The sequence below is a fragment of the Hippocampus zosterae genome, chromosome 9 (genome assembly GCF_025434085.1).
Source record: "Hippocampus zosterae strain Florida chromosome 9, ASM2543408v3, whole genome shotgun sequence".
Lineage (NCBI taxonomy): Eukaryota > Metazoa > Chordata > Actinopteri > Syngnathiformes > Syngnathidae > Hippocampus > Hippocampus zosterae.
In genome coordinates, this window is record NC_067459.1 from 21,379,041 (window position 1) to 21,403,180 (window position 24,140).

General features: G+C 46.6%; 4 protein-coding genes across 7 annotated transcripts; all 4 read left to right on the forward strand.

The window, feature by feature from the left end:
* Positions 1-459: 459 nt before the first annotated feature.
* cnbpb (CCHC-type zinc finger, nucleic acid binding protein b) lies at positions 460-4,626 on the forward strand. 2 transcript variants are annotated; one of them, XM_052076146.1, is made up of 5 exons: positions 460-615; positions 1,967-2,125; positions 2,276-2,341; positions 2,676-2,874; positions 3,060-4,626. In XM_052076146.1, the coding sequence occupies exons 2-5, from the start codon at positions 2,020-2,022 to the stop codon at positions 3,175-3,177; spliced, it is 489 nt and encodes a 162-aa protein (XP_051932106.1). In that variant the 5' UTR covers positions 460-615; positions 1,967-2,019; the 3' UTR covers positions 3,178-4,626. The 2 variants fall into 2 exon arrangements, with proteins under 2 accessions (XP_051932106.1, XP_051932105.1); XM_052076145.1 differs by lacking the exon at positions 460-615 and having other exon boundaries at positions 1,303-2,125.
* A 461-nt stretch (positions 4,627-5,087) lies between these two features.
* Positions 5,088-9,273, forward strand: isy1 (ISY1 splicing factor homolog). Its single transcript, XM_052076125.1, has 11 exons — positions 5,088-5,254; positions 5,962-5,984; positions 6,260-6,311; positions 6,405-6,470; positions 6,554-6,596; positions 6,695-6,807; positions 6,882-6,999; positions 7,171-7,293; positions 8,560-8,678; positions 8,824-8,916; positions 8,996-9,273. The coding sequence occupies exons 1-11, from the start codon at positions 5,252-5,254 to the stop codon at positions 9,101-9,103; spliced, it is 861 nt and encodes a 286-aa protein (XP_051932085.1). The 5' UTR covers positions 5,088-5,251; the 3' UTR covers positions 9,104-9,273.
* A 135-nt stretch (positions 9,274-9,408) lies between these two features.
* On the forward strand, positions 9,409-14,745 carry zgc:77375 (uncharacterized protein LOC402927 homolog). Its single transcript, XM_052076115.1, has 9 exons — positions 9,409-10,578; positions 10,903-11,106; positions 11,180-11,292; positions 11,368-11,461; positions 12,015-12,048; positions 12,128-12,299; positions 12,687-12,863; positions 13,163-13,340; positions 13,804-14,745. The coding sequence occupies exons 1-9, from the start codon at positions 10,510-10,512 to the stop codon at positions 13,963-13,965; spliced, it is 1,203 nt and encodes a 400-aa protein (XP_051932075.1). The 5' UTR covers positions 9,409-10,509; the 3' UTR covers positions 13,966-14,745.
* A 400-nt stretch (positions 14,746-15,145) lies between these two features.
* On the forward strand, positions 15,146-23,894 carry pcif1 (phosphorylated CTD interacting factor 1). Of its 3 annotated transcripts, XM_052076072.1 has the most exons (16): positions 15,148-15,254; positions 16,996-17,188; positions 17,450-17,574; positions 17,703-17,828; positions 17,904-18,049; positions 18,250-18,404; positions 18,508-18,655; positions 18,733-18,816; positions 18,887-18,986; positions 19,576-19,735; positions 20,198-20,382; positions 20,931-21,017; positions 21,092-21,276; positions 21,356-21,449; positions 21,867-22,042; positions 22,241-23,894. In XM_052076072.1, the coding sequence occupies exons 2-16, from the start codon at positions 17,065-17,067 to the stop codon at positions 22,557-22,559; spliced, it is 2,214 nt and encodes a 737-aa protein (XP_051932032.1). In that variant the 5' UTR covers positions 15,148-15,254; positions 16,996-17,064; the 3' UTR covers positions 22,560-23,894. The 3 variants fall into 3 exon arrangements, with proteins under 3 accessions (XP_051932031.1, XP_051932032.1, XP_051932030.1); XM_052076071.1 differs by having other exon boundaries at positions 15,146-15,254; positions 17,033-17,188; positions 17,703-18,049; XM_052076070.1 differs by having other exon boundaries at positions 17,703-18,049.
* Positions 23,895-24,140: the final 246 nt, after the last annotated feature.

Here is a 24,140-nt window from a genome sequence, read left to right on the forward strand (position 1 = left end):
GTAATTTGTTTACACATTTATGAAATAACAAAATTGTCATTATTTCAATAGTATTATTATGTTCTAATAAGGACTAGTAGGGGGGGGTCTTTAAAGACAAAAGGACTTTAGCAATTATTAGTTTTGGAGGGACTACACCAGACTGGAATGACAAAAGAGAAAATTTGGGTAGGGGATCATCTATAATTTCTTTGATGAGAATACTTTTGATACCATTGTAGCTTTGGCTGTATTTTTTTTAAACTTCAAAGACAACTGAAGTAAAATTTCAAGGACCATAAATGCTCTAAAACACGGGTAGGGTTGATTAAAAGTGATTGGCGACAAGGGGTTACTATAAATTGGTTTGAGTTTTGGCCTAATAACGTGTCAGGCAAGTAAGATGGCATGTGATGTCTTGAATTGTTTATAAATTCACGTCATAAAACGCACCATTCCTACACCACGTGAATGCATCAGCGCTGATGCGTTAAGGTCTGCTCGTTTCGCTTCGCTGCGAGTCGTGTGCAAATTCAGTTAGAACGACGAGTCGGGACAGCCACGGGATCAACCAAAACAAAACCGCCGCCTCATCACATTTGGTGCTGAGACGCCATTTGGACACTGAGCTGCGAGGTGAGTTAGTCCCAATTGACGCCCCGCGCTTCAACCTTCTATTCCCTCCCCCAACAGGACCACCACAGGAGGCGCCATGGCGCTCACTCTCTCGCCTGCCCAGGATGCTAACAGGCTAGGGGGCTAAGCGGCGGCCCACTTTCACGGGGAGAGTCGCAGCTTGAGGCGTAGGGGAACGAAGCGACTTGGGGCCGCTGGTGCTGCGCCCGGATGCCCCAACTCCCGCTTCCAAATGCTGGCCATCATGCTCTTCTGTCTGTACGTCCAGGAACGTCAAAATCATTGGAATTGCCAGACCACATTCATCCCGATTTCGAGCATCATCGCCGTGACTTCAAAATTATCCTTGATCACGCATACGTCTTTTTGACGGTGATCTAAATCCGTCCGTACACATTCAGCTTCAATTTCAGAAAATGCCCAAAATGTACACATTTTTGGGGCTTGCAAATATTTCCCAAGTAGGTTTAGAAAATACTCTGGTTTAATGATGATTGATTTTGTTCATGATTGACTTTGTCATGTCTTCTTTTTATAATAGGGTACATATATTTCATAAAATAAAATATTTTTGCAGTAAAGAGTAACAAATGAAATGGACAGCAATGTATGAGTTATTAAATTTCCCCAGTGTGGGACAAATCAAGGATATCTTATTACTGGGAACCAAAACTCACGTGACGATCTATAACATACGAGCAATGTGAAATTTCCTCACGCGACGGTGCTGCGTAGCTTCTCTCGCCCCCCTACGTTGGAATTGTGCACCACAACAACAGAGGCGTCGCTTTGAAATGACGCCAGTGGTCAGAAAAGTTCTTGGCGACCAGCTTCATGCACACTTGTGAAAGGAGAAATTTGCTCAAATTATCTTAGATCGGCATAGTGAAATGTGTGATTATTGTGTGAACAGTGAACACACTGATCATGTTCATGAGTTCTCAGAACAATTAGGTGACAAATATCATATGCAACATTTATTCCCTTAAAGTGTGTAGATTTTCAAACAATCACATTGTGATTTTCCAGGAATGTTGGTGAAAATATAAACGATGGCAGAGATTTATAGAAAGAAAAAAAAAACATTTGGTCTAATGACAGCTCGTATCTTGGAAATCTGGTAGGTCAGGTCATTTGTGTCTCGAGGCACCACAAATCGACAATAGCCAATGCTTAATCACAGTGAAGGGCTTTTCGGTGGTCGTTTGAGGAACTCTTGGCCCATGATAGCATAATCCCTTTTGACAAAGTGTTGAAGCGCGTGTGTAACGAGGTCAGAGCGATGTGCCTTCTGATGTTTTTTTATGACTAGAAACTATGCTTTATTCCATGTCTATGATGAGCGCAACAGGTATTGTTGGCGGGGCGGGACGAAGGCGGCGGGACGAGGAGGTCGGCGAGGACATGAGCGGCGTGGAGTGCTTCGGCTGCGGCCGAGCCGGACACTGGATCAAAAACTGTCCCGACGTGGCAAGGGGACACCGGGGCAGGGGACGACCCAGGCCCAAAGGTGATGTGCTTCTGTGTCTTGTTTTGGTGTCTACATGTCGCCTTCACGTCCGATGTCGTGAAAAAAAATTGTCGTCTTGTCCTCACGTTACGTTTTCATCTTGTCATCGTGAGGACGACATGTCACGTCTTCCCCTTGTTTGCGTTTCAGACATGTTCTGCTATCGCTGCGGGGAACGAGGACACGTGGCCAGAGACTGCGAGAGAACGGAAGACGGTAAGGACACAATCGGTTCATTTCAATGTGTTTTGCTGTAAAGTGTTATTTCGAGATGGGAATGACCCAACTGACGACCTTTTCAAGATTCGAATCGTCACTCGTCCCAATTTTTTTGCGGCGTGATGGAATTTGTGGTGAGATTGGCCACTTCGAACGGTGGACCCAGATAGCTGCAAAAATCCCGCTGGAATTTAGAGAGGACTTTGTTTTATATTTATTCGTCATTTTGGCGGTTGGCAACCAACATCACGCTCTATTTCTATTACGGAAAGGTTAGATAACCGCGCCAGAAGTGCTTATTGACACACTGATGTGGTTGGCGTGTTTGCAGCGTGCTACAACTGCGGGCGTGCGGGTCACATCTCCCGGGAGTGCCAGGAGCCTAAGAAGGAGCGCGAGCCGCTGTGCTACAACTGCGGCAAGGCGGGTCACATGGCGCGAGAATGCAATCACGCGCACGAGCAGAAGTGCTACTCGTGCGGCGGATTTGGACACATCCAAAAGTGCTGCGACAAGGTTAAATGCTACAGGTGGGCGCCGCCGCCGCAACGCATCGCCTTCAGTGCACATTTGGTTTACAAGTCAAGACACGATTCGGCACCGACTCTCATTGTTTACATTTACGTACATACATATGCGTGTATAGATGTGTGCGTTAGACGTATGATAAATTGTGCGTCGACGAATGCCTGACGCACGTCTGCATGCGTGTCAGGTGCGGCGAGATCGGCCACGTGGCCATGCACTGCAAGCAAGCCTCCCAGCTCAGCTGCCACAACTGCGGCAAGACGGGCCACTTGGCTAAGGAGTGCACCGTCGACCAGGAGGCCTAGCGCTTGCCCACTCACCCGCTCGCACGATCGCGCGCCATCTTGGGTGCACCGCTTTGGGAGCACCTTTGGACCGATCCATATCATCAGCGCCAGCAGGGGCTACAAGCGAACGGGGACTCGAAAAACCACAAACTGTTTGGCATTTAGAACAAGGAGATGCATTTCCATCATCGGATGTCAGGCGTCGCTTATCAAATGACGTGCGGTGGCACCTGGAAATGCAAGCGTCTCACTAAGCTGATTTTTAGTTTGTTTTTCTTTGGGACTTAAGATACGATGAACATTTTCGATATGCTTCAGGCCCTCATCACTTGACGCCAGCAGCAAGCAATCTGTTCACATTGGTTGCCTTAAGCTGGGATAACGAGACAAATTGGTGACACGAATGCACCGTGAACTTGCTTTGCTAACCTTTCAAGAAATTGCCCAGGAGAAAAACGACAAGAACAAAACATTGGGTACCCTCGTGTTTTTATGCCCACTGGTTGCATATACAGTATGCAGTTTGGGTGGCAGAGAAGCGTATTGCAAAACAACACTATCTCAATTAATTTAAGAAAAAAATATTTTTTTCTGAATGCGTTTTAAAAAAAATATATTTTTAATGTTTTCCAAATTTGGGGATTTTACTTGGTTTTATTTTTTTGAGTTTGTTCACATTTCATTCCTTTATTGAAAGCTCGTTAAAGAACCTTACAGAAACTTTTAAGAACCCTTCACTTGTAGGAGAAAAACTTTAACAGGGTATGAGGGGGATTAATTATTTGTCTCTTATATATATTATTTGTTTCTATTTTTCACAATGATTTTGTTTTTCAGAATTTTTCTTTCTGGGATTGGAGCACATTCAAAACAACATACACATGTATTCATTCCTTAATGGACAGCTTGCATACAAATGACCTTACAGATATGTATAGCATTCACTAAGAAAAAAAAACATTAGTTTTATTTTCCCTTTAAGATTGATTTTTTTTCTGGAATTACATTTTTCAAAAGAAAAATCTGAAAGGCCGGGAAAAAAATTGTACAACAGTAACTGCTGAAAAAAACGTATTTATGAAAAGAAACAAACAAAAAAATAACTAAGAAAATAACTTTAATTAGAAGCAGTTTTTCTAATGAAAACACTTTTTTTGCGGCGGGGATAGGTTAATTGCATTTGCATTCATTCCGATGGGATATGGAATCATGTGAATTGTGTTCTGATTCATAAAAGCAAGCAGCCAATCAGATCACACCTTCACGGTGTTGAGGACCCAATCACAGCAGCAGTCCTGAAAAAAAAAATCATCCCCCCTCAGGTGCTTTTCCCTGCTGTCAAAAGGCAAATGAAAACATTGTGATATTCGGTTGAAGTTGAGCAAATGTTATTTTTGTACAATTTGACACATGGCTGCAAAATGTCATTTGTTGAAGCTGGCAATAAAGTGAAGGAGGAATGTCTGACTTCTTTTACGGCGACTTCAATTACAGGTTCTATTCGTAAAAAAAAATATCTTTCGTATCTTTGGGCTGGAGGCGGGGTAATGGTTGCCAGCCAATCGCTGTGCATACAGACAAACGACCATTCGCGGTCACTCCAGTCACACCTTGGGACAATTTAGAGTATTCCATAAACCTATCACGTTTTTTGGAATGAGGGTGGAAACCAGAGTATCTAGAGAAACGCAGGCATGGGTTCCACACAATGAAATTAAAATTTATATTTTTGAAATTCTCCATACAAGTCGTAATTGTGATGAGGAGGTATTGAAAAAGTTCCCGGGGAATCTTCTTTACGGAGGTGCATCTTTTTGGTGGAAACTAAGGGCAAATTTTATGGTAAATTGAAAAGTTAAACAAAACGTTTCTGCTGTGGAAAAGGCGTATGTAGTTTAGTTAGCTCCCGTAGGGGGCAGTCGTTTAAACGCCAAGGGCTCGGCGTCTCATGAATCCGGAAGTATCGCAAGCTGTGGACTCGACGACACTTCCTGTTTTTGTCGGCGTGATTTTTTTACGTTTTGGTGAGGTTTATTCCAGAAGGCAATTACCAATTCAGCTCATCGATAGCGTCTGAAAGTCTACAGCGGCGATGGTAAGGACTGCTTCAAATCTCAATTAAGCTTACAAACATTTAAATGTCACAAATATTAAGTTGGAGTCTGAAGCTAACCCCCTAGCATCGCGCTACGTGCAGTCGAGTGACTCTACGAAAGATGATTTTGAGTATACAGTATTGTCGATGCTGCTGTTTAGATTCATTCTAATTAGGAGCTGAAGCTTCCACCGAGTTGAAGTAATGAGACGAATGTGTTCGTTGAGCTTACGTCGTTACAGCTTGATCACCTGATCAATGTAAAATTCTCAAATTTGTGGACGAGCTTCTCGTGCGCACCAACACAGAGCATACAGACCCAAGTTGAAAACACTTTTGTTGTGTGCAAGCCACACTTGCAGCATTGAAACATTTCTCTTGTGTGCATGATTAACTACGGAGCCACATATATTACACGGGACAAAAGAAACAAATCTAAATATGATCATATAAAGTGATGAACACTTGAACATCTTGGACGCGTGGGTAATTTAATCGAGCTAGTCTACTTGAGCGTTGTGCGAGGAGGGGCGCTCCATCTGCTTACAAAACCCTCCCACGATTATATTGATGTCAATCGTTTGTGTTACTGGTCATAAATTCGCTTTTTTTAGTGAATACAAATATTGTCATTTGTGAATGAAGGGATGAGGGGGTGGTCTAATGTTGCTTGATGACACATTTGGCACCCTGTTGTTTTTACACAGGCTCGAAATGCTGAGAAGGCCATGTGAGTACGCACAAACTCAAACACTCATGCTGGTACAGTGTAGTCGTTCAGTCCCTAAATTGCAAGTTTCTTGGGCACCGGGATAATGGTGGAACCTTTCAAGTTCCAAAGATCTCTTTAAGATCTGAGTGAAGGCCAAGCGACCCTGGAGCCTTACTCATGATTTGCTGCTTGGAGAGCCGACACATCTCTCTTAAGGCAGGAGATAGGTCGTGGTTGGGGTGAGAAGGTGTGGGGTGTCAAAGTGTCCTTTTCCAATCTTTTTTTTTTTCCAGGACGGCCTTGGCTCGTTTCCGACAAGCTCAGCTGGAGGAAGGAAAAGTCAAGGTTGCAATTTACTCGCATCTTTCATGCGCTTGACTTATTTCACTATTTCCCTTCTTTAACTCTTGAGGATAATTTTGCTGCATGCGTGTGCAGGAGCGTCGTCCATTCCTGGCGTCCGAGTGTAATGATCTTCCGAAAGCTGAGAAGTGGAGAAGACAGGTTCCCTCCCGCTTGCATATCAGCACATAACTGACCACTGGCTTGATGGCATGCAATTAAAACGCGTGTTGCGTGTGTTTCAGATCATCAGTGAGGTTTCCAAAAAAGTGGCTCAGATCCAAAATGGTGAGTTGAAGCAGAAGCGGCGTCAATCTGTCTGTCCGTCCATCTGTCTAACGTGTCTCTCCTTGTGTGAATGTGCGTGGTTGTGCGTTTGTGTACAGCGGGTCTGGGCGAGTTCAAGATTCGAGATTTGAACGATGAGATCAACAAACTGCTGAGGGAAAAACGGCACTGGGAATATCGAATACGGGAACTGGGAGGTTCCGACTACAAGGTTGGCACCCGCACCCCGTGCAAGTCATCAAATGTCGCACCTGTCAATCATTACTCATGGCGCGTGTGCGTTAGCGCTATGGGCCCAGGATGCTGGACCATGAGGGTCGGGAAGTTCCTGGCAACCGAGGCTACAAATACTTTGGTGCAGCCAGAGATCTGCCTGGAGTGCGAGAACTCTTTGAGAAAGAACGTAAGTGCGCGCACCCACGCTGACACGCTCACCTGACGTGATGGGCGGGTCACGTAATGTACCACCAAATGCTCACTTTGCCACATGTGTGTCTTTCATGTCCGTTGTATGTATGTTTATTTTATCTGCAATTATGTGTTTGTGTTGCGTGTTTTGGTGGCTGATGGCCAGCCGCCCCCGAGCTGCGCAAGACTCGCGGTGAGCTGATGAAGGACGTGGACGCCGAGTACTATGGCTACCGAGACGAAGACGACGGCGTCCTGGTTCCGCTGGAGATGCAGCACGAGAAGCAAGGTGTCAATTTGCTCGCCTCTGTGTCTGTGTGTGTGTGTGTGTGTGTGTGTGTGTGTGTGTGTGTGTGTGTGTGTGTGTGTGTGTGTGTGTGTGTGTGTGTGTGTGTGTGTGTGTGTGTGTGTGTGTGTGTGTGTGTGTGTGTGTGTGTGTGTGTGTGTGTGTGTGTGTGTGTGTGTGTGTGTGTGTGTGTGTGTGTGTGTGTGTGTGTGTGTGTGTGTGTGTGTGTGTGTGTGTGTGTGTGTGTGTGTGTGTGTGTGTGTGTGTGTGTGTGTGTGTGTGTGTGTGTGTGTGTGTGTGTGTGTGTGTGTGTGTGTGTGTGTGTGTGTGTGTGTGTGTGTGTGTGTGTGTGTGTGTGTGACACAGAGAGCTGAGAGAATGAATGAATGTCAATCTGGGAGTGAGTGAATGTGTGTTTCATCCTATTTTTAAAAAAATGTTTATTTTTATTTATTTTTTAACACGCCTTGTCGTCATTGAACATTAAATTAAGGCCTGTCCAATGAATTAACCGGTCGATAAAATCACTCAGGACCATACAGGACAAAGATAAAGAGATTTAAGCCTCAATCTAAAAAAAAAAGAATCTGTTATAATCGGCTCCGATAATGATTGGATGGATAAAGATAAAACAAATTCTGAATGACAAAGTATTCAGTTTTATTTTTGCTCCAAGGTGGTAAAAGTGGCTCCTTTAGCACCTAGTCTGCCTAATGACAACAACAGTTCGTTTTTTTTTTTTTTAGCTACAACATTTTAGTTTAGAAAATGTACAAGTAGGGAAAATGGCTGTTTGGCTGTGAAAGAGAAGTTTAGGACTTTGCTTTCTCAAGATGAAACTATTTGCCAGAAATGCTTGGAATTTATTATCGGGAGCATGCAACACAGCATCCAGCAACAGCTGTTTGTCTGCGATCGTCATTTCTGTGAGGAGTTGGACTGCGGGGCTCGCAAACCTTCGGAATTGGATTGGCCCCGAGATTAACCCTTAAACTTGGCATAATTCCCACAATCGAACCCGATGGCGAGGCCAGAACTGAAAATAAATCAAACTGTTAGCTAAATGACAACGTAATATCAGCATGAATGCACTAACGTCAGCATTGTTGTCAGGCACGATATGTCAAATGTATTTAGTTGTATTAAAAATAAAAAATAAAAAATAAAAATCAACTCACTTATGCAAGTAGAATCAGTCGCATACTCATAATAGCTTGACCCGAGTATGAATATACCCGCGTGTGTGTGTGTGTGTGTGTGTACATGTAGCCGTGTCTGAAGCAGTGCACAAATGGAGGACGGATCGCGAATTTCTTCCTTCCGGGGACAACAAAGTCCCACAAGAGGAAGAGGAGGAGCCCAGCATCTACTCTGTCACCAACCTGGAGGTCGTGAGCTAAGAAATGAACTTGTCACATGACCTCTGCTATGATACCGACACCTCCTGCTAGTCATGTCAAGCACCATTAATGCTATGTGTGTGCTTAATATTTATTTTCTTTTGCCCTTTTTATTTATTTATTTTGTCCGCAGCCCGAAGAGGACGAGTGTGCTCAGGAGGATCTGGAGGAAGATGAAGAGGGCGTGTCCTTCTTCGCACACGTGCCTGTTCCCTCACAGAAAGAGGTAATGTGAACAAACACACGGATCGCTCACCCGCTAGTTGCGTGCGCTAACCTTGATTGCGTGCACGTGTGTGTGTCAGGTGGAGGAGGCTCTGGTCCGCCGGAAGAAGATGGAGCTTTTGCAACGTTACGCCAGCGAAACTCTGCAGCAACAAAGTCTGGACGCCAGAACGCTGCTTGGACTGTGACACGTGCGCACACGCACACACACATACACACGCATACATGTATACACACCTGTCTGTCATCAGTAATGGTGTCGCAACAGCGTTAGCCTTCATTCCCAGGACGTTTTCCAATTGTGTTTTGTATTTGATTTTTTTTCAATAAAAGTTGACGGCGGTCAGACTGGAAGCGATTTACGACAAATGTGATTTACTGGTGACAATGCAGGTTGTGGGGGGGGCATGAAATGGTTGTTGGTGTTTGAACCCAATTGACATCAAAATGAGCCCCATTGACCGCCATTCGCCAAATCACAAACGACAATCTGACAAAAGGCCCCATTTTTGACCAGAGTGGGCACCAAGTCAGGTTAAAAAATTTCTAGGACAAAATGAATCTTGTTTGTGGAATAGGAGTGAGGCAGCAAAATGCAGCCATTTTGTCCTGTACTGTACTGCCACTTGCTGTTGACTGAATATGACGTCACTGAGCCCAAACGGCGAGCTCAGCTTGCCAGTGTCACATGACCAAACGCAGAAAGCAGGTGAGCCGTGACTGGTCATTACCTGAGCCCTGTGGTGATCTCATTTTCACTTTCCAGCAAGTGGCTTTACAACACAAAAATGGCTTGTTTCATTCCTCGTCCCCAAACATAAAATTACTCCGAATGCTCTCTTTAAACCAGGCGCATAAAACATTGTTTCAAAAGTTTTGACTTCCCCCTCAGAGTGCATATAGACAGTTGACTGGTCGCCACTGAGTGCTCGTCCAAGAAGCAGGAGCCCCGGGTGGGAGGCAAATACACCAATCTCTCATCAGCCGAGGCATATAGTGAGCGCGCGGGTCTTGGTCACGCGTCTTCAATGTGGCGGGCCGATGAGTTGATTGGTCCCAGCGTGCTCCTGGCATGTGACGAGCGGGCACATGTGATGGGTCACGCTTGAGGTGGTGGCGGCAAGCTAACCCAAGTCAGCAGCATTTAATCAGTTACAAGCGGCCCTTTGTTTGTAAGTGCTGGCCAGTCGGTTCAAGATCAGCCGACAAAAGCCATGTGCTTTATGCTTTGCTTTGCTAGGCTGAGCTTTTAAAGCTCATAGTCAGAGAATGAGGTACATGCTAACGTGCGTGCGTGTGTGTGTTAAAGAGCGCGAGAGAGAGAGCGAGTGTGAAAATGAGGAATTTGCCGATGACATTGACATGGTAACACATAGACGCTGCAATCTGATTGGATGAAAAAGTGAGAGGCAACCATGCCGGAATGAGCAAAGCAGCCTGATCAGCCTGCCAAGGGCTCGCATCGCTCCGATTGGCTGCCGTGTGGTAGACCAACCCCCCCCCCCACCCCCCCGCCCCGTGATTATGTCACACAACAGAACTTCTATAAGAAGAGCAGCGGCAGGCAATTGTCGTCTTCATCATCATCATCGTCATGTGGTGCGCTCGCCTGCAGTATGCGCTCAGGACGGTGGCGCGCTGCACCAACACTCGGCAGGTCAGTGTGTTTGTGATGACAACATGAATGAAAGAACTGGGAAAAAAATTGTGGAAAACAAGTGGTTGGAACTTGGGGTGTAGTTTTGGACTTCGGCGATGATGGAAGACTGGACTCGTCTTACATTTTTTCTGCCCCGGTAACAATAATCAGTTGGTCGATGGTAATGTGATTTGAAAGATGAGCTGACTAGAAGGTTCTGTTCTAACTTGATCATGTTTCAAAAGTTGAGTTTTAGTTTCAGTTGTGCTTTGGGGCTGTTAATGATCAGTCAGTCAGGGGGGAGGAGATGGTTTGATCGACAGGAGTTGCCCTGTGATGTGCCGGCAGCAGCGGTGCGAAGCGGGCATCCTGCTGGATGTGGACGGTGTGCTGGTGCGCGGCGGCTCCGTCATCCCGGCGGCGCGGCGAGCCTTGCGGAAGCTGCTTGACCACCGCGGTGACTTCCTGCTGCCTGTCGTCTTCCTTACCAATGCCGCAAGTTGTCGACCTGAACAAAAAGCGCAACAGCTGTCGTCGCTGCTTGATGTGCAGGTGGGTGACGTCTGAATGCGCGTGTGTTTCGGTTGCGTCGTGATTGGACCACGGTTGTGACCTGTGTGTGCAGATTAGTCCAGATCAAGTGATTTTGTCGTACAGTCCTCTGCAAGCGTTAACGAGTTTCCACGACAAATGCGTGTTGGTGTCCGGACAAGGACCAATCACGGACATCGCGCACACGTATCCTTGCCTCGGTTGGACTGGGTGCCGCCCACGACTATGTCCCCGAACCAGCCCTTGACCACCGCGAGTCAGTTTGGGTTTCAAGAAGGTGGTGAGCATGGAGCAGCTCCGAGAACAGCACCCCCTGCTGGACATGGTCGACCACAGCCGGAAACCCAAAGCAGCCGTACGTCCGCCACCGCAATACACGACACTGAATTCACTTGTGCGTCGACATCACAAAGCTCAAGAATTGTCACGTACAAAATGTACAAAAACAACATAGGCTTATGCAAAGTAAACACTCCATCTGTGAAGTCCATGTGTCAAGAAAAAAATTGACATGAATAAAATACTCAAAGTAAATACAGTAGTTGACGTAAACTACACTGACAACGAGTATACTAAACAGGAACGTAGAAAGTATTAAATGTACTGTATTTACAAAGTGAAGGTAAATGTATTAACTTCATGTTTGAAGTAAAAAGTACATATTCGAAGATAAAAAGTTTCAGCTTAAAAGTATCGAGTAGCCCAACACGTGCGACCAAAATATATAGTTCATATACATAGTGTCGTTTTTAATTATTATTGTTTTTAGTAAATCATCAAATAGAATTATATGGCTGAATTCCCCCCCCCCCCCAAAAAAAAAGAAATCTGGGACTTGTGTAACATGTGTTACATCACCTTTTCTTTTCAACAACGTTGAAATAAACGTCGGTTCTTTTGTGTTGCAGTCAAACATTTCGCACACGTTTCCCCCAATTGAAGGTAAGAGCAACAATCCTTGGAGCGCATTCGTTACCGATTGCGGTTTCTCATATTGCTTTGGGTAATGTGTTTTCGGCAGCCGTGCTGCTGTTTGGCGAGCCGGTGCGCTGGGAAACCAATCTTCAGCTGCTCGTGGATGTGTTGCTGACCAATGGACGTCCGTCGGCTGCTTACGATTGGTCACCGGCCCAGCTGCCCGTGCTGGCCTGCAACATGGACTTGCTGTGGTTGGCCGAGGCCCCCTCGCCGCGGTAATAAAAATATATATATCATTGAACTCCTCAAATACCTTATCAAAAAAATGACAGTGTACAAACATGCATGCATCCTTGACGTCACCAAAGTAAACACCGGAGTGCCGTGCAGGGTGGTCGATTGGTCGTGTGCTGTGCCAGTTTTGGCCACCAGGGGACAGTGCTAAATCATTCGAAACATTTCCAATGTAAATAATACACTGCAGACATAATGAACCCATACATGTGAATAAACAATGTTTACTTAATTTCTCAACATATTGTTAAAATATAGTCCAAATTACATTTATTCCCGTTTTTTTAATCGCGCATTTGCAAGTGAATATTGGCAAATGTGAGTTTTATGTGCATGTGGCATGTATCTGTGCTTGTGTGGGTTGTCAGTTTTGGCCACGGCATGTTCCTGCTGTGCTTGGAGTCGGCATACAAGAAGTTGACAGGACGAGAGCTGAGCTACTGGGCGCTGCTGGGGAAACCCAGCCTGCTCACCTACCGCTTCGCCGAGCATGCGCTCACGCGCCACAACGACCACCGTAAGGTTCAAACCATCTACGCCGTTGGGTAAGCACAACAGCGCACGTCTATGGTGGCACTTGCATCCAATTTGAGTTTTGTACACATTATTGTTGCCATGTTGTCACACACGGATAGTGTTATGTTCTGTGAAGATAATGTCAGTGACATTTTTAACACTGGCAACAGAAAATCTAAGGCTGTTCACATAATCTTAATATCAGATTGTAGTAACGTGCGGATTGTTATACTGTAACACAATTAAAACGACAGTGAAATAAGACACATGTCATATCAAAGAAGTCAAAAAAAGGTGACAATTACACAATCATCCAAATGTTTTTCAGCGACAATCCGATGACAGACGTTTACGGCGCCAACCTTTATAATCGCTACCTGGCTCAGCAGCATCGTGCGCCCCCCGCCCAGGCCAGGCTTCTGGCCCAGGGAACGGACAATCAGCCGGCTGTGGCCTGGCCCTCCGATGAGCCGGCGTCTGCCACCGTGTGCTGTCAATCCATCCTGGTAGGTGGCAACGCAGCACATCACGTCACGCCATCAGAATTGAAGATTCCCATTTGCCGAGCCGGCTCGACTGTCAATTGAGTAGTGTGCTGCAACGAGCCCATGGGCTTGAGCAGCGACTATATTCACTAAAAGCTTGCAGTGGCAGTAATACGTCTCACTTTGAGTTGTCGCGGGGTGACTACGAGGCGCTCAAAAGCGGCCATGCAAGCACCAAGGCCTGGGCCATACACACTGGCTGTCAAGTCATATGTTGCATTGTTACAAAAGAAGAACGGCCGGGTTTGGGAGAAATCTTGTTCGCACTGACACAAAAGAATCAGAAAGGAAAAAAAGAGGCCAACTCAGCAGCAGCGTGAACATGGCCTGCATTGAAGCGCTTTTGGTGTTTGGTGATAGTGAAGCTAGATAGTAGAAGCGGGAAAAGACATACTTTGACGCCTTCTGTCTATACTGCGGTCAGGTGTGCACGGGCGTTTACAAGCCAGCGTCGGCGCCCGCCCAGGAGAATGTCTTTCTGCATGGACATCGGGACATGAGTGCCGAAGCCAGCCTGCTGGAGCCCGCCTTCGTGCTGGAGAACGTGGAGGCCGCCGTCGACCTCGTGCTCCGTCGACACCTCTGATCCTGCCCGCCCACTATCGCTCACGACACAATCATGCCAAAGGACAATCTTGAGTCCTCTGTGGACAAACGGGCTTCCGTGCCCCCACCACCGCCCCCTGTTATGCCAGTAAAAATGTCAAGTATACACAGGAAGGCTGCAGTGGAGACTGGAATTCTCAACCTCACAACACTGCAGCAGCCTTTGTCCAATGGGTGCGCTCCTTTTGTCGACCGGGTTGTCAAGGGATTTTATGAAGAGGCTTATTTTGGGGTCACACCTGAAGTGTCATGTCTGCGGCAGGATTGGACACAGCATCAACATTTGCCAAATCGGACTTCTGACGTCACAAAATGACTTGAGTCGTAATTGACTCCCTGCCTTAATTCTGTAAACTAACATGTTCATGCGAAAGACTGTCTTCAATGTAATGTAAAACTATTGTTTACAAGCAAGTGTGGTATATATGCACATAGTATTTATTGGATATTAATTCTAATTCTCTAGGTGCTTGAAAGTGGACGATGTTCTAAGTGAGTTTTTTTTAAATAACTTTCTATCTTCACCATTATTCAAGAAATAACTATCGTACATGCAGTGTTTTCTTTCTTAGAAAAAGTTTTTTTTTACTTATTTTTTATCAATATATTATTCTAATGCGCAACATGGTTCTCAAATTACCTATATGGCATTTCCTCATGTCTTTTTGGACAAAAAAAATCATCTTTGTTTCAAATTCACAATATTCAATCGTTCTTTTGATTGACGTCTATTTTCCAATAAACTAACATCCCCACTCAAGGTTTTTTGTGGAAAACACTGAATGGTGGTGTTTCACCGCATATTCTGGAATTTTGAGGGGGTAAAAAATAAAATATCTCCATTCTTTTTCTCAATACAATTGTAACAGGTTCGCGTTGGACCCTGTCCCTATTCAACGTGGATTGCGAGGGTCTACTATATTTCACTTGTTTGGGGCGAGGGGCTAACAACCACGATGGAGGGGAGATTGTTGTTTTTCTACATTTGCGAGGGTTAATAATCCACCATTAAATTACAGAATATATTGCTTTTTAAAACGTCTGCGAGAGAAATGAAAGCCGTCTTGCAAAACAGGCGCGTCGTCGACCTGCTAGACATGGCGGCTGCGGCGTGACAGAGACGACCCGGAAGCGTGGCAGTGCGCGCGCTTGCGCAGTCGCTCTTTTCTCTCCCCTGTAAAGATGTCTGAGCTGGCGGGGAGGGAGCGGAGCGGAGGACCCCGAATAGAGAGGCAGAGCCCGCGACTCGAAGCCGTTCAAAGAGTCCAGGTAAGGCAAAACGGCGCGCTGGAGCCGCTCCGACGCCACCAGAGTGCGTTGAAACCTTCCGGCTTTGAAATGAGCCGCAGCAAGGGCTCGCGCGTTGGCCCAGTGGGCAGTAAGGGTTCGAAACAGTGCGCAGGACGCGCAACGCTGTGGCAGGGGCGTGTCCGCCATCTTGTCTGAGTACGAGTGGCGCCCAAACGGCAGCGGTTCCCGACGGACAAGATGGCAGCCGGCCCAATTCGTGCCGCCATGCCCGAGCTGCGCGCTTCTCGCTCGGCGGGCGGAGAATCTAGCTTCCGGACGGGCGGGCGGCCCGCGCCTTTTGTCGTCCTCCCCGCCTTTCGCCGTTCTCCTGTTTGGCTCGCTTCCCTCCTGCTCGTCGTTTTCCTCCTCCTCCTTGTTTGGGAACAGGCGCCGCACTGCGCATGCGTGTAACCATGGCGCTCCTTTCTGTGGCCGGGCAAGGAAAACAACAATTAAGCAAACCTCTTCGCTCGGCCTTTGCAATTCGCGCTGTCGTCGGTCGTGGCTGTACGTTTTCGTTGCGATAGTTCTGACCGGTTCTGACCGAGCGTACGGATATGTTGCTGCTGCTGTTACTGCAGTTGCCGCCACCCGAAGCTCAGCTGGCGGCTAATGGCGGTTTTCTCTTTCGCCTTGACTCGTCTTGTCATGCACATCGTCCTTTCGCTATGAACGCGAGGGAACAAAAGTCCAATGTGTACTCCTCCACGTGCCCCAGTGTCATAACACACACACACACACGTTAAAAATCATAACAAAATCAAAATAATCAGGCAGAAGTAACTGATAGTTGAGCGTACCTGATGTGTGCACAGCCTGCAGTCTACAGCGGACCGTTCCTTTTCGTGTTCAGGCCCGCAACTACCAAAGATGACTTCTATCGATTTAATGAACGAATCGAATTTTTCAATTTCTAAAACCGGAGACATTTGAAATGTTAAATGCAAAAACACATATTATGGTTCAGTTCCTGGTTTGATCCGTAAAAATGTTGATCATTGTTCGTCTTGGTTACACAGTCGGACTTCAAGAAGCAAAAACCACAAGTGTAAAACGCAAACACAAAATATGCATACTTAGATGAACAAAACGTATGCAAAGTGGGAGGGGTGTAACACAAACTGATGAAAATTGTTTTTGATTCAACCGAATCTGTACTTTTGTCCCGTCCTTGAATTATATTGCACTCCCATTACTCGAGATATGTAATTATGAGAGCGTAGCACCAGGTAGAAATCAGTTTTTGGCTGATCATTTGCTGTTCCTTTAAATTAAATTAACGAGAGTAGTTTGGGCTTTGGAACCCTTTTACATGTTGTCACATAGTAATAAACATGACAAAAATGATAAGGTATCTGTATCAAGCCCAATCGTAGTCCCACTGACTGTAACTGAATCAAATCATTCTACTTACCACGTACAATTCTTGAATTGTCTCATAACCTGTGTGTGTGTGTGTGTGTGTGTGTATATATATATATATATATATATATATATATATATATAAAATATACCGGAAAACAATTTATAGATTAATCAGTTAATAGGAAGCAACTCTAAAATTGGACTGATCTTACTCGTGTTTGATTGGATTCGGCGGGACAAAACCGGAAAAGACCTACTACAAATCAGTCGGCTCATTCATATCACAAGGCACCACTGTATGTTAAGTTATGAATAAGGATCAAACCCTCATTGTTTTGTTTTTCTCTGCCAGCAGGATCAGTTTGATGGTGTTGTCTTTGTTGTGGGATCAGGTCGATCAATGTGCTTCTGACGAGCAGCCGAGATGTCCAATGAGAGCCAGGCATCGCTGAAGGGGGAGGCGGCCATAGTGCATTCACCCAGCGCCTCTGCTGCTTCACATGGCCCGCCTCTCTCGCCTTCCACCGCCAAACCGCCTGAACTGCCAGGTGACCCCCCCGTCTGCCGCCTGTCTTGCTCTCTCCATCTCGCATCTCTTTATCACCAGTATGTCTGTCTGTCTCACTTGCCTTTCCCACTATCTGTGTCTTTTCATCAGCTGTCTGCCTGTCTCGCTCTCAGCTGTCTTTTTGCGTGTCTCGACTGTTTAATAATTCTGTCTCTTACTGTCCGCCACAGAGTCTCTTTGTGTTCGCCGTTTGGCGTCCCTGTACGAGTGTCTCACCCATCTGCTACCTGTCCTCTCGCAGATGAGCTGATCCAGGCAGGGTGGTCCAAGTGTTGGTCTCGGCGGGAGAACCGTCCTTACTACTTCAACAGGTTCACCAACCAGAGCCTGTGGGAGGTGCCAGTGTTGGGCCAGCATGACGTCATTGTGAGTGGCCGAGGCGCAGCTCATCAACCCGAGCCAGCGGCATGTTCCGAGCTTTAAAAAAAAAAAAAGTTGTTCAATGCGCGCGCCTCAACATACGTGTGTTTATATCTGTGTCTGTCTGTGTGCAGTCGGATCCTTTAGGGCTGAATGCCGCTCCAGCAGAAGGTGCCGACGGTAACCTTGGCAACGGCCAGAGGAAGAGGCGGAGCTCTGAGGAGCAGGCGGCCGGCCCCAACAGCCTGAAACGGGCGAAGGTAAGCGTGGTGCTTTTGTCCCCGCCATGCATCAGCACAACGGGTGTCCTCTTATGGCGCGCGTGTCTCATCCAGGCTGAGCCCACCACACCCATCTCACCCAGCACACCCGGCGCCAAACCCTGGAGCGCTCCCCCTGATGACAAACAAGGTGCAGGGGTCGTGGCGCCGACCACTCCTACCACACCAAGCCCCACACCCGCACCCTACAGGCCGGCCGTGTAAGTCAAAATGTCGGACGGGATGCCGTAGGGGCCGTAAAGTGGTGCTCCTCAAACCTTCGACACTGGGTACCACCCCAAAAAGTATTTGTCTTGTACTCCAAGTACCACTCAAACAATTGCGTATGTCAATGTTCCACGCATAGATGCACGCGTGGTGGTTGATATTTATTTCTGTTTATTTTGTGATGATTTTACAGCGTCTACTGGGATCTGGACATCCAGACCAATGCCGTCATCAGAGAACACCCCCCCGCCAAGCACCTGCCCCCCCACCCCGAGATTGAGTTGCAGAGAGCTCAGCTGGTCACCAAACTCAGGCAACACTACCATGAGCTCTGTCACCAGAGAGAAGGTACGGACAATCGCAACCTGCCCCGGCGTTGCTTTGGCCTCTTAGTCGCCTGTGCCGCCGTGAGGTGACGCCTCTTGTGCCCACGCGTGTGTGTCGGCGGCAGGCATCGACCCCCCGCGGGAGTCGTTCAACCGCTGGCTGCTTGAGAGGAAGGTCCTGGACAAAGGTTTGGACCCCATGTTGCCCAGCGACTGCGAACCCGTCATCTCGCCGTCCATGTTCAGAGAGGTCATGAACGACATCCCAATCAGGTTGCTCCGCGTTGGCCCAACCACGATGACCATCCATGACAAATGTCCCAAAATGACACCTTTGTGTCGTGCGGCAGGCTGTCTCGCATCAAATACAAGGAGGAGGCCCGCAAGCTCCTCTTCAAGTACGCCGAAGCGGCCAAGAAGATGATCGACTCCAGGCGCGTGACACTTCTTCCGTCCAGGAGTTGCCGCACTCGCACGCTAACACGCGACCCCTTTCCACCACAGGAACGCCAGCCCGGAGAGCAGGAAGGTGGTTAAGTGGAACGCCGAAGACACCATGAGCTGGTTACGTAGGGACCACTCGGCCAGCAAGGAGGACTACATGGTATGCACTTTTTTTTTTGCTCTTTATCTCTCTCTGTCTTTCCTTTTCAAAGTCTTTCTCACCTTTCACTCTCTTTTTTTCCCTTTATCCTTTTTTCACCTCTCCTCACTATCTGATATATAAATATAACATCTCTGATGTATAAATCAATATAAGCATATTAAAAATGGGTGGGTGGGGGTGAGTCCAGGTTTTCAGGACCGTCTATTCAATGGCCTGACAGCAGTCGGCAGGAACGAGAAACTTTCCCTTTTTTCTCTCTCACACAATTTCTCCTTTTTCTCACTCTGCTGTCATGTCTCTTTTTTTTCCCCCCCACACTCTCTTTTCTACGATCGCTGTTGTCGGGCCGAAACGGAATCAAAAATTTCCCACATCCATATTATTGGTCAGTCGATATGAGTGGGTGTTATTTTGACACATTTTTGTACCAATCTAAAGTCTTCAAAATGGCTCTTTGACAATAAAATTTGGGGGAGATCTACTGAAAAGTGACTAGGATTCTGCCCAACGCCATCGATTTTCGTTTTGCTTTTTTCTCTCCTGGTGTTTGCACTTGTTGATGGGTGGCATGGCCTCGTTGGCACAGGACCGTCTGGAGCACCTCCGCCAGCAGTGCGGTCCTCACGTGACGGCCGTGGCCAAAGACTCAGTGGAAGGAATCTGCTCCAAGATCTACCAGCTGTCGTCTGAATACTGCAGACGCCTTCAACACACGCACCTCAGCCTACTGCAAGACCCACCCACAGGTGCACGCACACACACACACCCACTCTTCACTGAAAGTTTGGTTGTTGTTGTTTTTTTTTTTCAAATTCAGTTGTATGCAAACAAATTCAAATCTTTTCCATCTAGATTAGTTTGCTTGACTTTTCACATGCAGTTTTATAGTAAATTCAGCTTTTCAATGTGCAAATTTAGTTGTGAAGATATGCTTTGTTTTGACTGGCGCCTTCATCAAATTTATCTCATAAACAAATTTCACTTATATAATACAACCCCCCTCACCCCTCTACGCATACAAGGCTATGGTATAGATTTTCGTATCATAAATAATCAGACCAGTGTTCCTTTTGTGCGATATCCTTGAAGACATTCAAGGTGAAACCCATTTGGCCAATTTTTGTTGGGCTGGTCTGGCCCTACTTGGACAAAATATCAGGGTTATAATATCATGTATGTAATATGAATATAATCCGTTGTGTGTTAAGATGCGTCCTCGTCTTCCTCGTCCCCATCGCCGTCTTCGTCCCGCCTGGTGTACTGTTACCCGTTGCGTTTGGCGCGGCCGTCGCCCCCGCTCCCACGCGTGGAACTCCACTTCGAGAACGACGTGGCCTGTCTGCGATTCCGAGGGGAGATGGTCAAAGTCAACAGGGGACACTTTAGCAAGCTGGTCAGTTCTCAAGGACACTTGAGTAAAAGTACCAAAACAACTACACGTCCTGATGTCACTTCCTTCTTCAGTAAAAGTACACAAGGTTACCCACTTGGCACACTTGCTCCAAGAGGTGCAACCTTTAATGGATCCATCGACAATTAATCGACTATCAAATTAATTGGCAACTTTTTTGATATTCAATTAATTGTTTGGAGACATTATCACACTTAAACTTGCCCAAATCCTGAAATTTCAGGCTGCTCCCAGTAAATGGTTTCCAATTTTAGTCATGCTTCATGAAAGCGGACTTATCAGTGCATATTTTCAAAATAGGATACTGACAAAGTTCTGCTACCTTAGAAAATAATCGGCATTGTCAATTTCTGACCGATGTTATGGATCAAACCATCAGCGATTTATGTTAATAAGAAGAAATAATGTCCTGCTTTGGAATGATGGTATGGAAATATTTTTTCATCCGATTAATTGATTAATTGACAGATTAATCGATTACAGTTAGTTGCATCACTAACATTGTATGGTGTGTGTGTGTGTGTGTGTAGGAGCTGCTGTACAGATACAGCTGCATCGATGACTCTCGCTTCGAGAAGTTCCTGTCGAGGGTTTGGTGCCTGCTCAAGCGATATCAGGTCAGCTGATGTCCGGCCCACCAGTCAGACTCTGTTCTGACAACTGATCGGATGACGCCTTCGTGCGTGCGCAGGTGATGTTCGGCAGCAGTGCCAACGAGGGTACGGGACTGCAGGGGGCGCTGCCGGTGTCTGTGTTTGAGGCTTTGAATCGGCAATTTGGTGTTTCCTTCGAGTGTTTTGCATCGCCGCTCAATTGCTACTACAAGCAGTTCTGCTCCGCCTTCCCCGACACAGACTGCTACTTTGGCTCCCGAGGGTGAGATGCACACGCGTACCCGTCCACCTGCGTGGTCGCGTGATGACATACGTGTAGTAACTGTGTTGCGCGTTTGCAGGCCCTTCCTGTCCTTCTGTCCTGTCAGCGGCTCGTTTGAAGCCAACCCGCCGTTCTGCGAAGAGCTGATGGACGCCATGGTGACGCACTTTGAGGTGAGTTTGATTTCCGGACATTTGAGGCAACGGCTGCGTGAGGCCAGAAATGACCAAATTCTGCCGTGTACCGTATTTCCTTGAGAAGAACGCGCGTTTGTATATTACATGCGCCCTGAAAATTGCCCTTCAAAAGCTGATTTTGCTTTTCTCTATTGTGGAAGTATGAGCAGCACAGTAAGTTGATAGAACTTTTTTGGTGGGGTTAAAAAAAGCCAACCCAAAAGAATGCACTGCAGACAAACAAGAATGACCAAATAACTTAATTTTCAAATCTATTGGTATAATGTGGGCCAAACGCTAAAAACATAGCATGTTATTTTACTTGTGCATGCGCGAGTCAGTACCCTGTGGAATTATGGGAAGCAAATGTTTTTAGCATTTAGCCTGCCTTTTATCAGCGTTTTGTCCTCCCAGGACCTTCTGGAGCAGTCCAGCGAGCCGCTGTCCTTCATTGTCTTCATCCCCGAATGGCGAGACCCCGTAACGCCGGCCCTTGGCCGCATGGAAGGAAGTCGCTTCCTGCGTCATCAGATGAGCGTGCCCGCCTACGAACACGAGTACCGATCCGGAAGTCAGCACATCTGCAAGAGGTACCAAACGCAAGCAAACACTTTTCATCTACTACAATTGTTTGAGACATCCCTACACGTTTTCCTCGTCACATCGCCAATCGCCAGAGCTGGTATAGAAAATAAGTGTTAAAATCATTCATCTCAAAACTGTCGCAACATTTCCTTTGGAGGGCATGAAGGTTCATCAGAATTTTGTGTGCATGCGTGCGTGTATAGGGAGGAGATGTACTACCGGGCGGTCCACGGCACAGCAGTGCTATTTCTCCAGAATGCGGCGGGCTTCGCCAAATGGGCTCCCACGCCAGAGCGGTTGGCTGAACTAACGGCGTCTTACCGGCCCTCGCGCTCCGCCCCTGCCGCCGGTGCCCCACCGTTGGCCTCCCCGGGCCCCGCCCATCCGCCTGCGGCTGACCGAGACTCCTCTGCTCTCAACAAGAGCGCCGACAGGACGACCGGTGCGCTCGTCTCGCCCGGAAGCCATGACAAGAACAACAACGGTGGCGGGAGTCCGCAGGACAAGATAGCCACTGGATAAAGGAGCAAGTGGAGCATGCGCGGTCCCTCGTGCTGATTCTCAGCAATAATGGCTTGTGATGTCACGCCGGGCCGCTTGGGGGATTGGTCGACAAGGCAGCTATCGTTTTCTTTTTTACTTTTCTTTTTTGGACTTGACTCAATGGGCCAATTTGATTTTGGAAACCCCCTTTCGCACACCCACAGATGTAAGTTGAACACATGTCCCAAATTGTCACAAATATCATAAAGAGAGAATCCGCCACAGCTACATGCAACGTTGCACTCTTGCGATTCAAATACCCTGCTCTCCCATTGCGCAACTTTGTGATCGGCGTGAAAGAGGCCACGCGGTGACATGGTTGCCGACGTAGAATTGTTTGCTTATTTTGACATTTTCCAATGAATCGACTGCCTGCCTGAGGTTGGCATGGCAACGGCAAGCCAGGCTCATTTCAAAATAAACCAGCGCTGGACATTATGTCGCACAAAATGCCGGCGACGATACACACTGCGGTGGGTCGAGGAAGCACTTGATTGGGCGCCTGCTCACCCTGTAAATGATGTACAGTCAAGGTGAAACTCAATGGATGCTTTTTAGTCATCATCGTTTCTGTATCATAATGTTTACAATAGTTTGTTCCAAACTAAACCAAAGTGTTATTAAGAAGAAAAAAAAGTCTATATATTGTAAATGTACAAAGTGTGTGTGTGCACGCACGCATGCATGCATGCATGCGTGCGAACCCAGAAGTCAATCCAGCAATTTTTGTTTCTTTTGTTTGTGGTGAAGCCTCACTTAGCAGCTGTGCTTGCATGAAACGTTTTCTTTTCACTAGGACAAGCTGAGCATCATGCAAAACCGTCATTCTGTTGAGTTGCTCTCTGTCGCGTCCCCTTTCTGATTGTCCTTGCTTTTTTTTGGGGGGGGGGGCTGAGGGACACGAACTGCAATCTTAAATATTTACTTTGGATTATTATTTTTATTATTTTGCGTTTGATTTTTTTTGTTACTCAAATCGGACTACAGACTTTTTCCACTTGTAAAAAAAAGAGAAAATTTCTCCAATGACGTCCGTATTTTTTACGTTTTCTCAAAAAAAAACGGAAAAAGCTGCATGTGACCATTTGTTCTGAGCTTTTAACCATTTTGTGATTGTTTTGTTTTCCTCTTTTTTTTCTTTTCTAACTGACACCAATCAGCGACTTGTTTGTTTTGTTTTATTGGCCCTGCCTGGCTGAGCGTAAAAAAATGACATGCGACATTGTAAATACAAAACGTTGGACTGGAGAATGTATATAAATGCGCTACAGATAAAATGCAGTTTGATTCTCAGTAAAGTTATATTCCATCCTTTGTCACGTGTGCTCCTTTCAGCCATCAAATCACTTTCACGTTTGAATCAAATGAATGAACATTAATTTGTTGCGCTCAAGTTATTTATGCCAACTATTTTGGAGGGACGGAGGGTTTCATTTTCTTTTATCTTTCTGGCTTCACAGGGATTTTGTGTGGTTACGCAAATACTGCGTGATTTTTCCCCCGTTTTGGTGAGTTCCGTTACGACTTCATGCGTGCTGTCGTGTAAAATCAGAACACCCG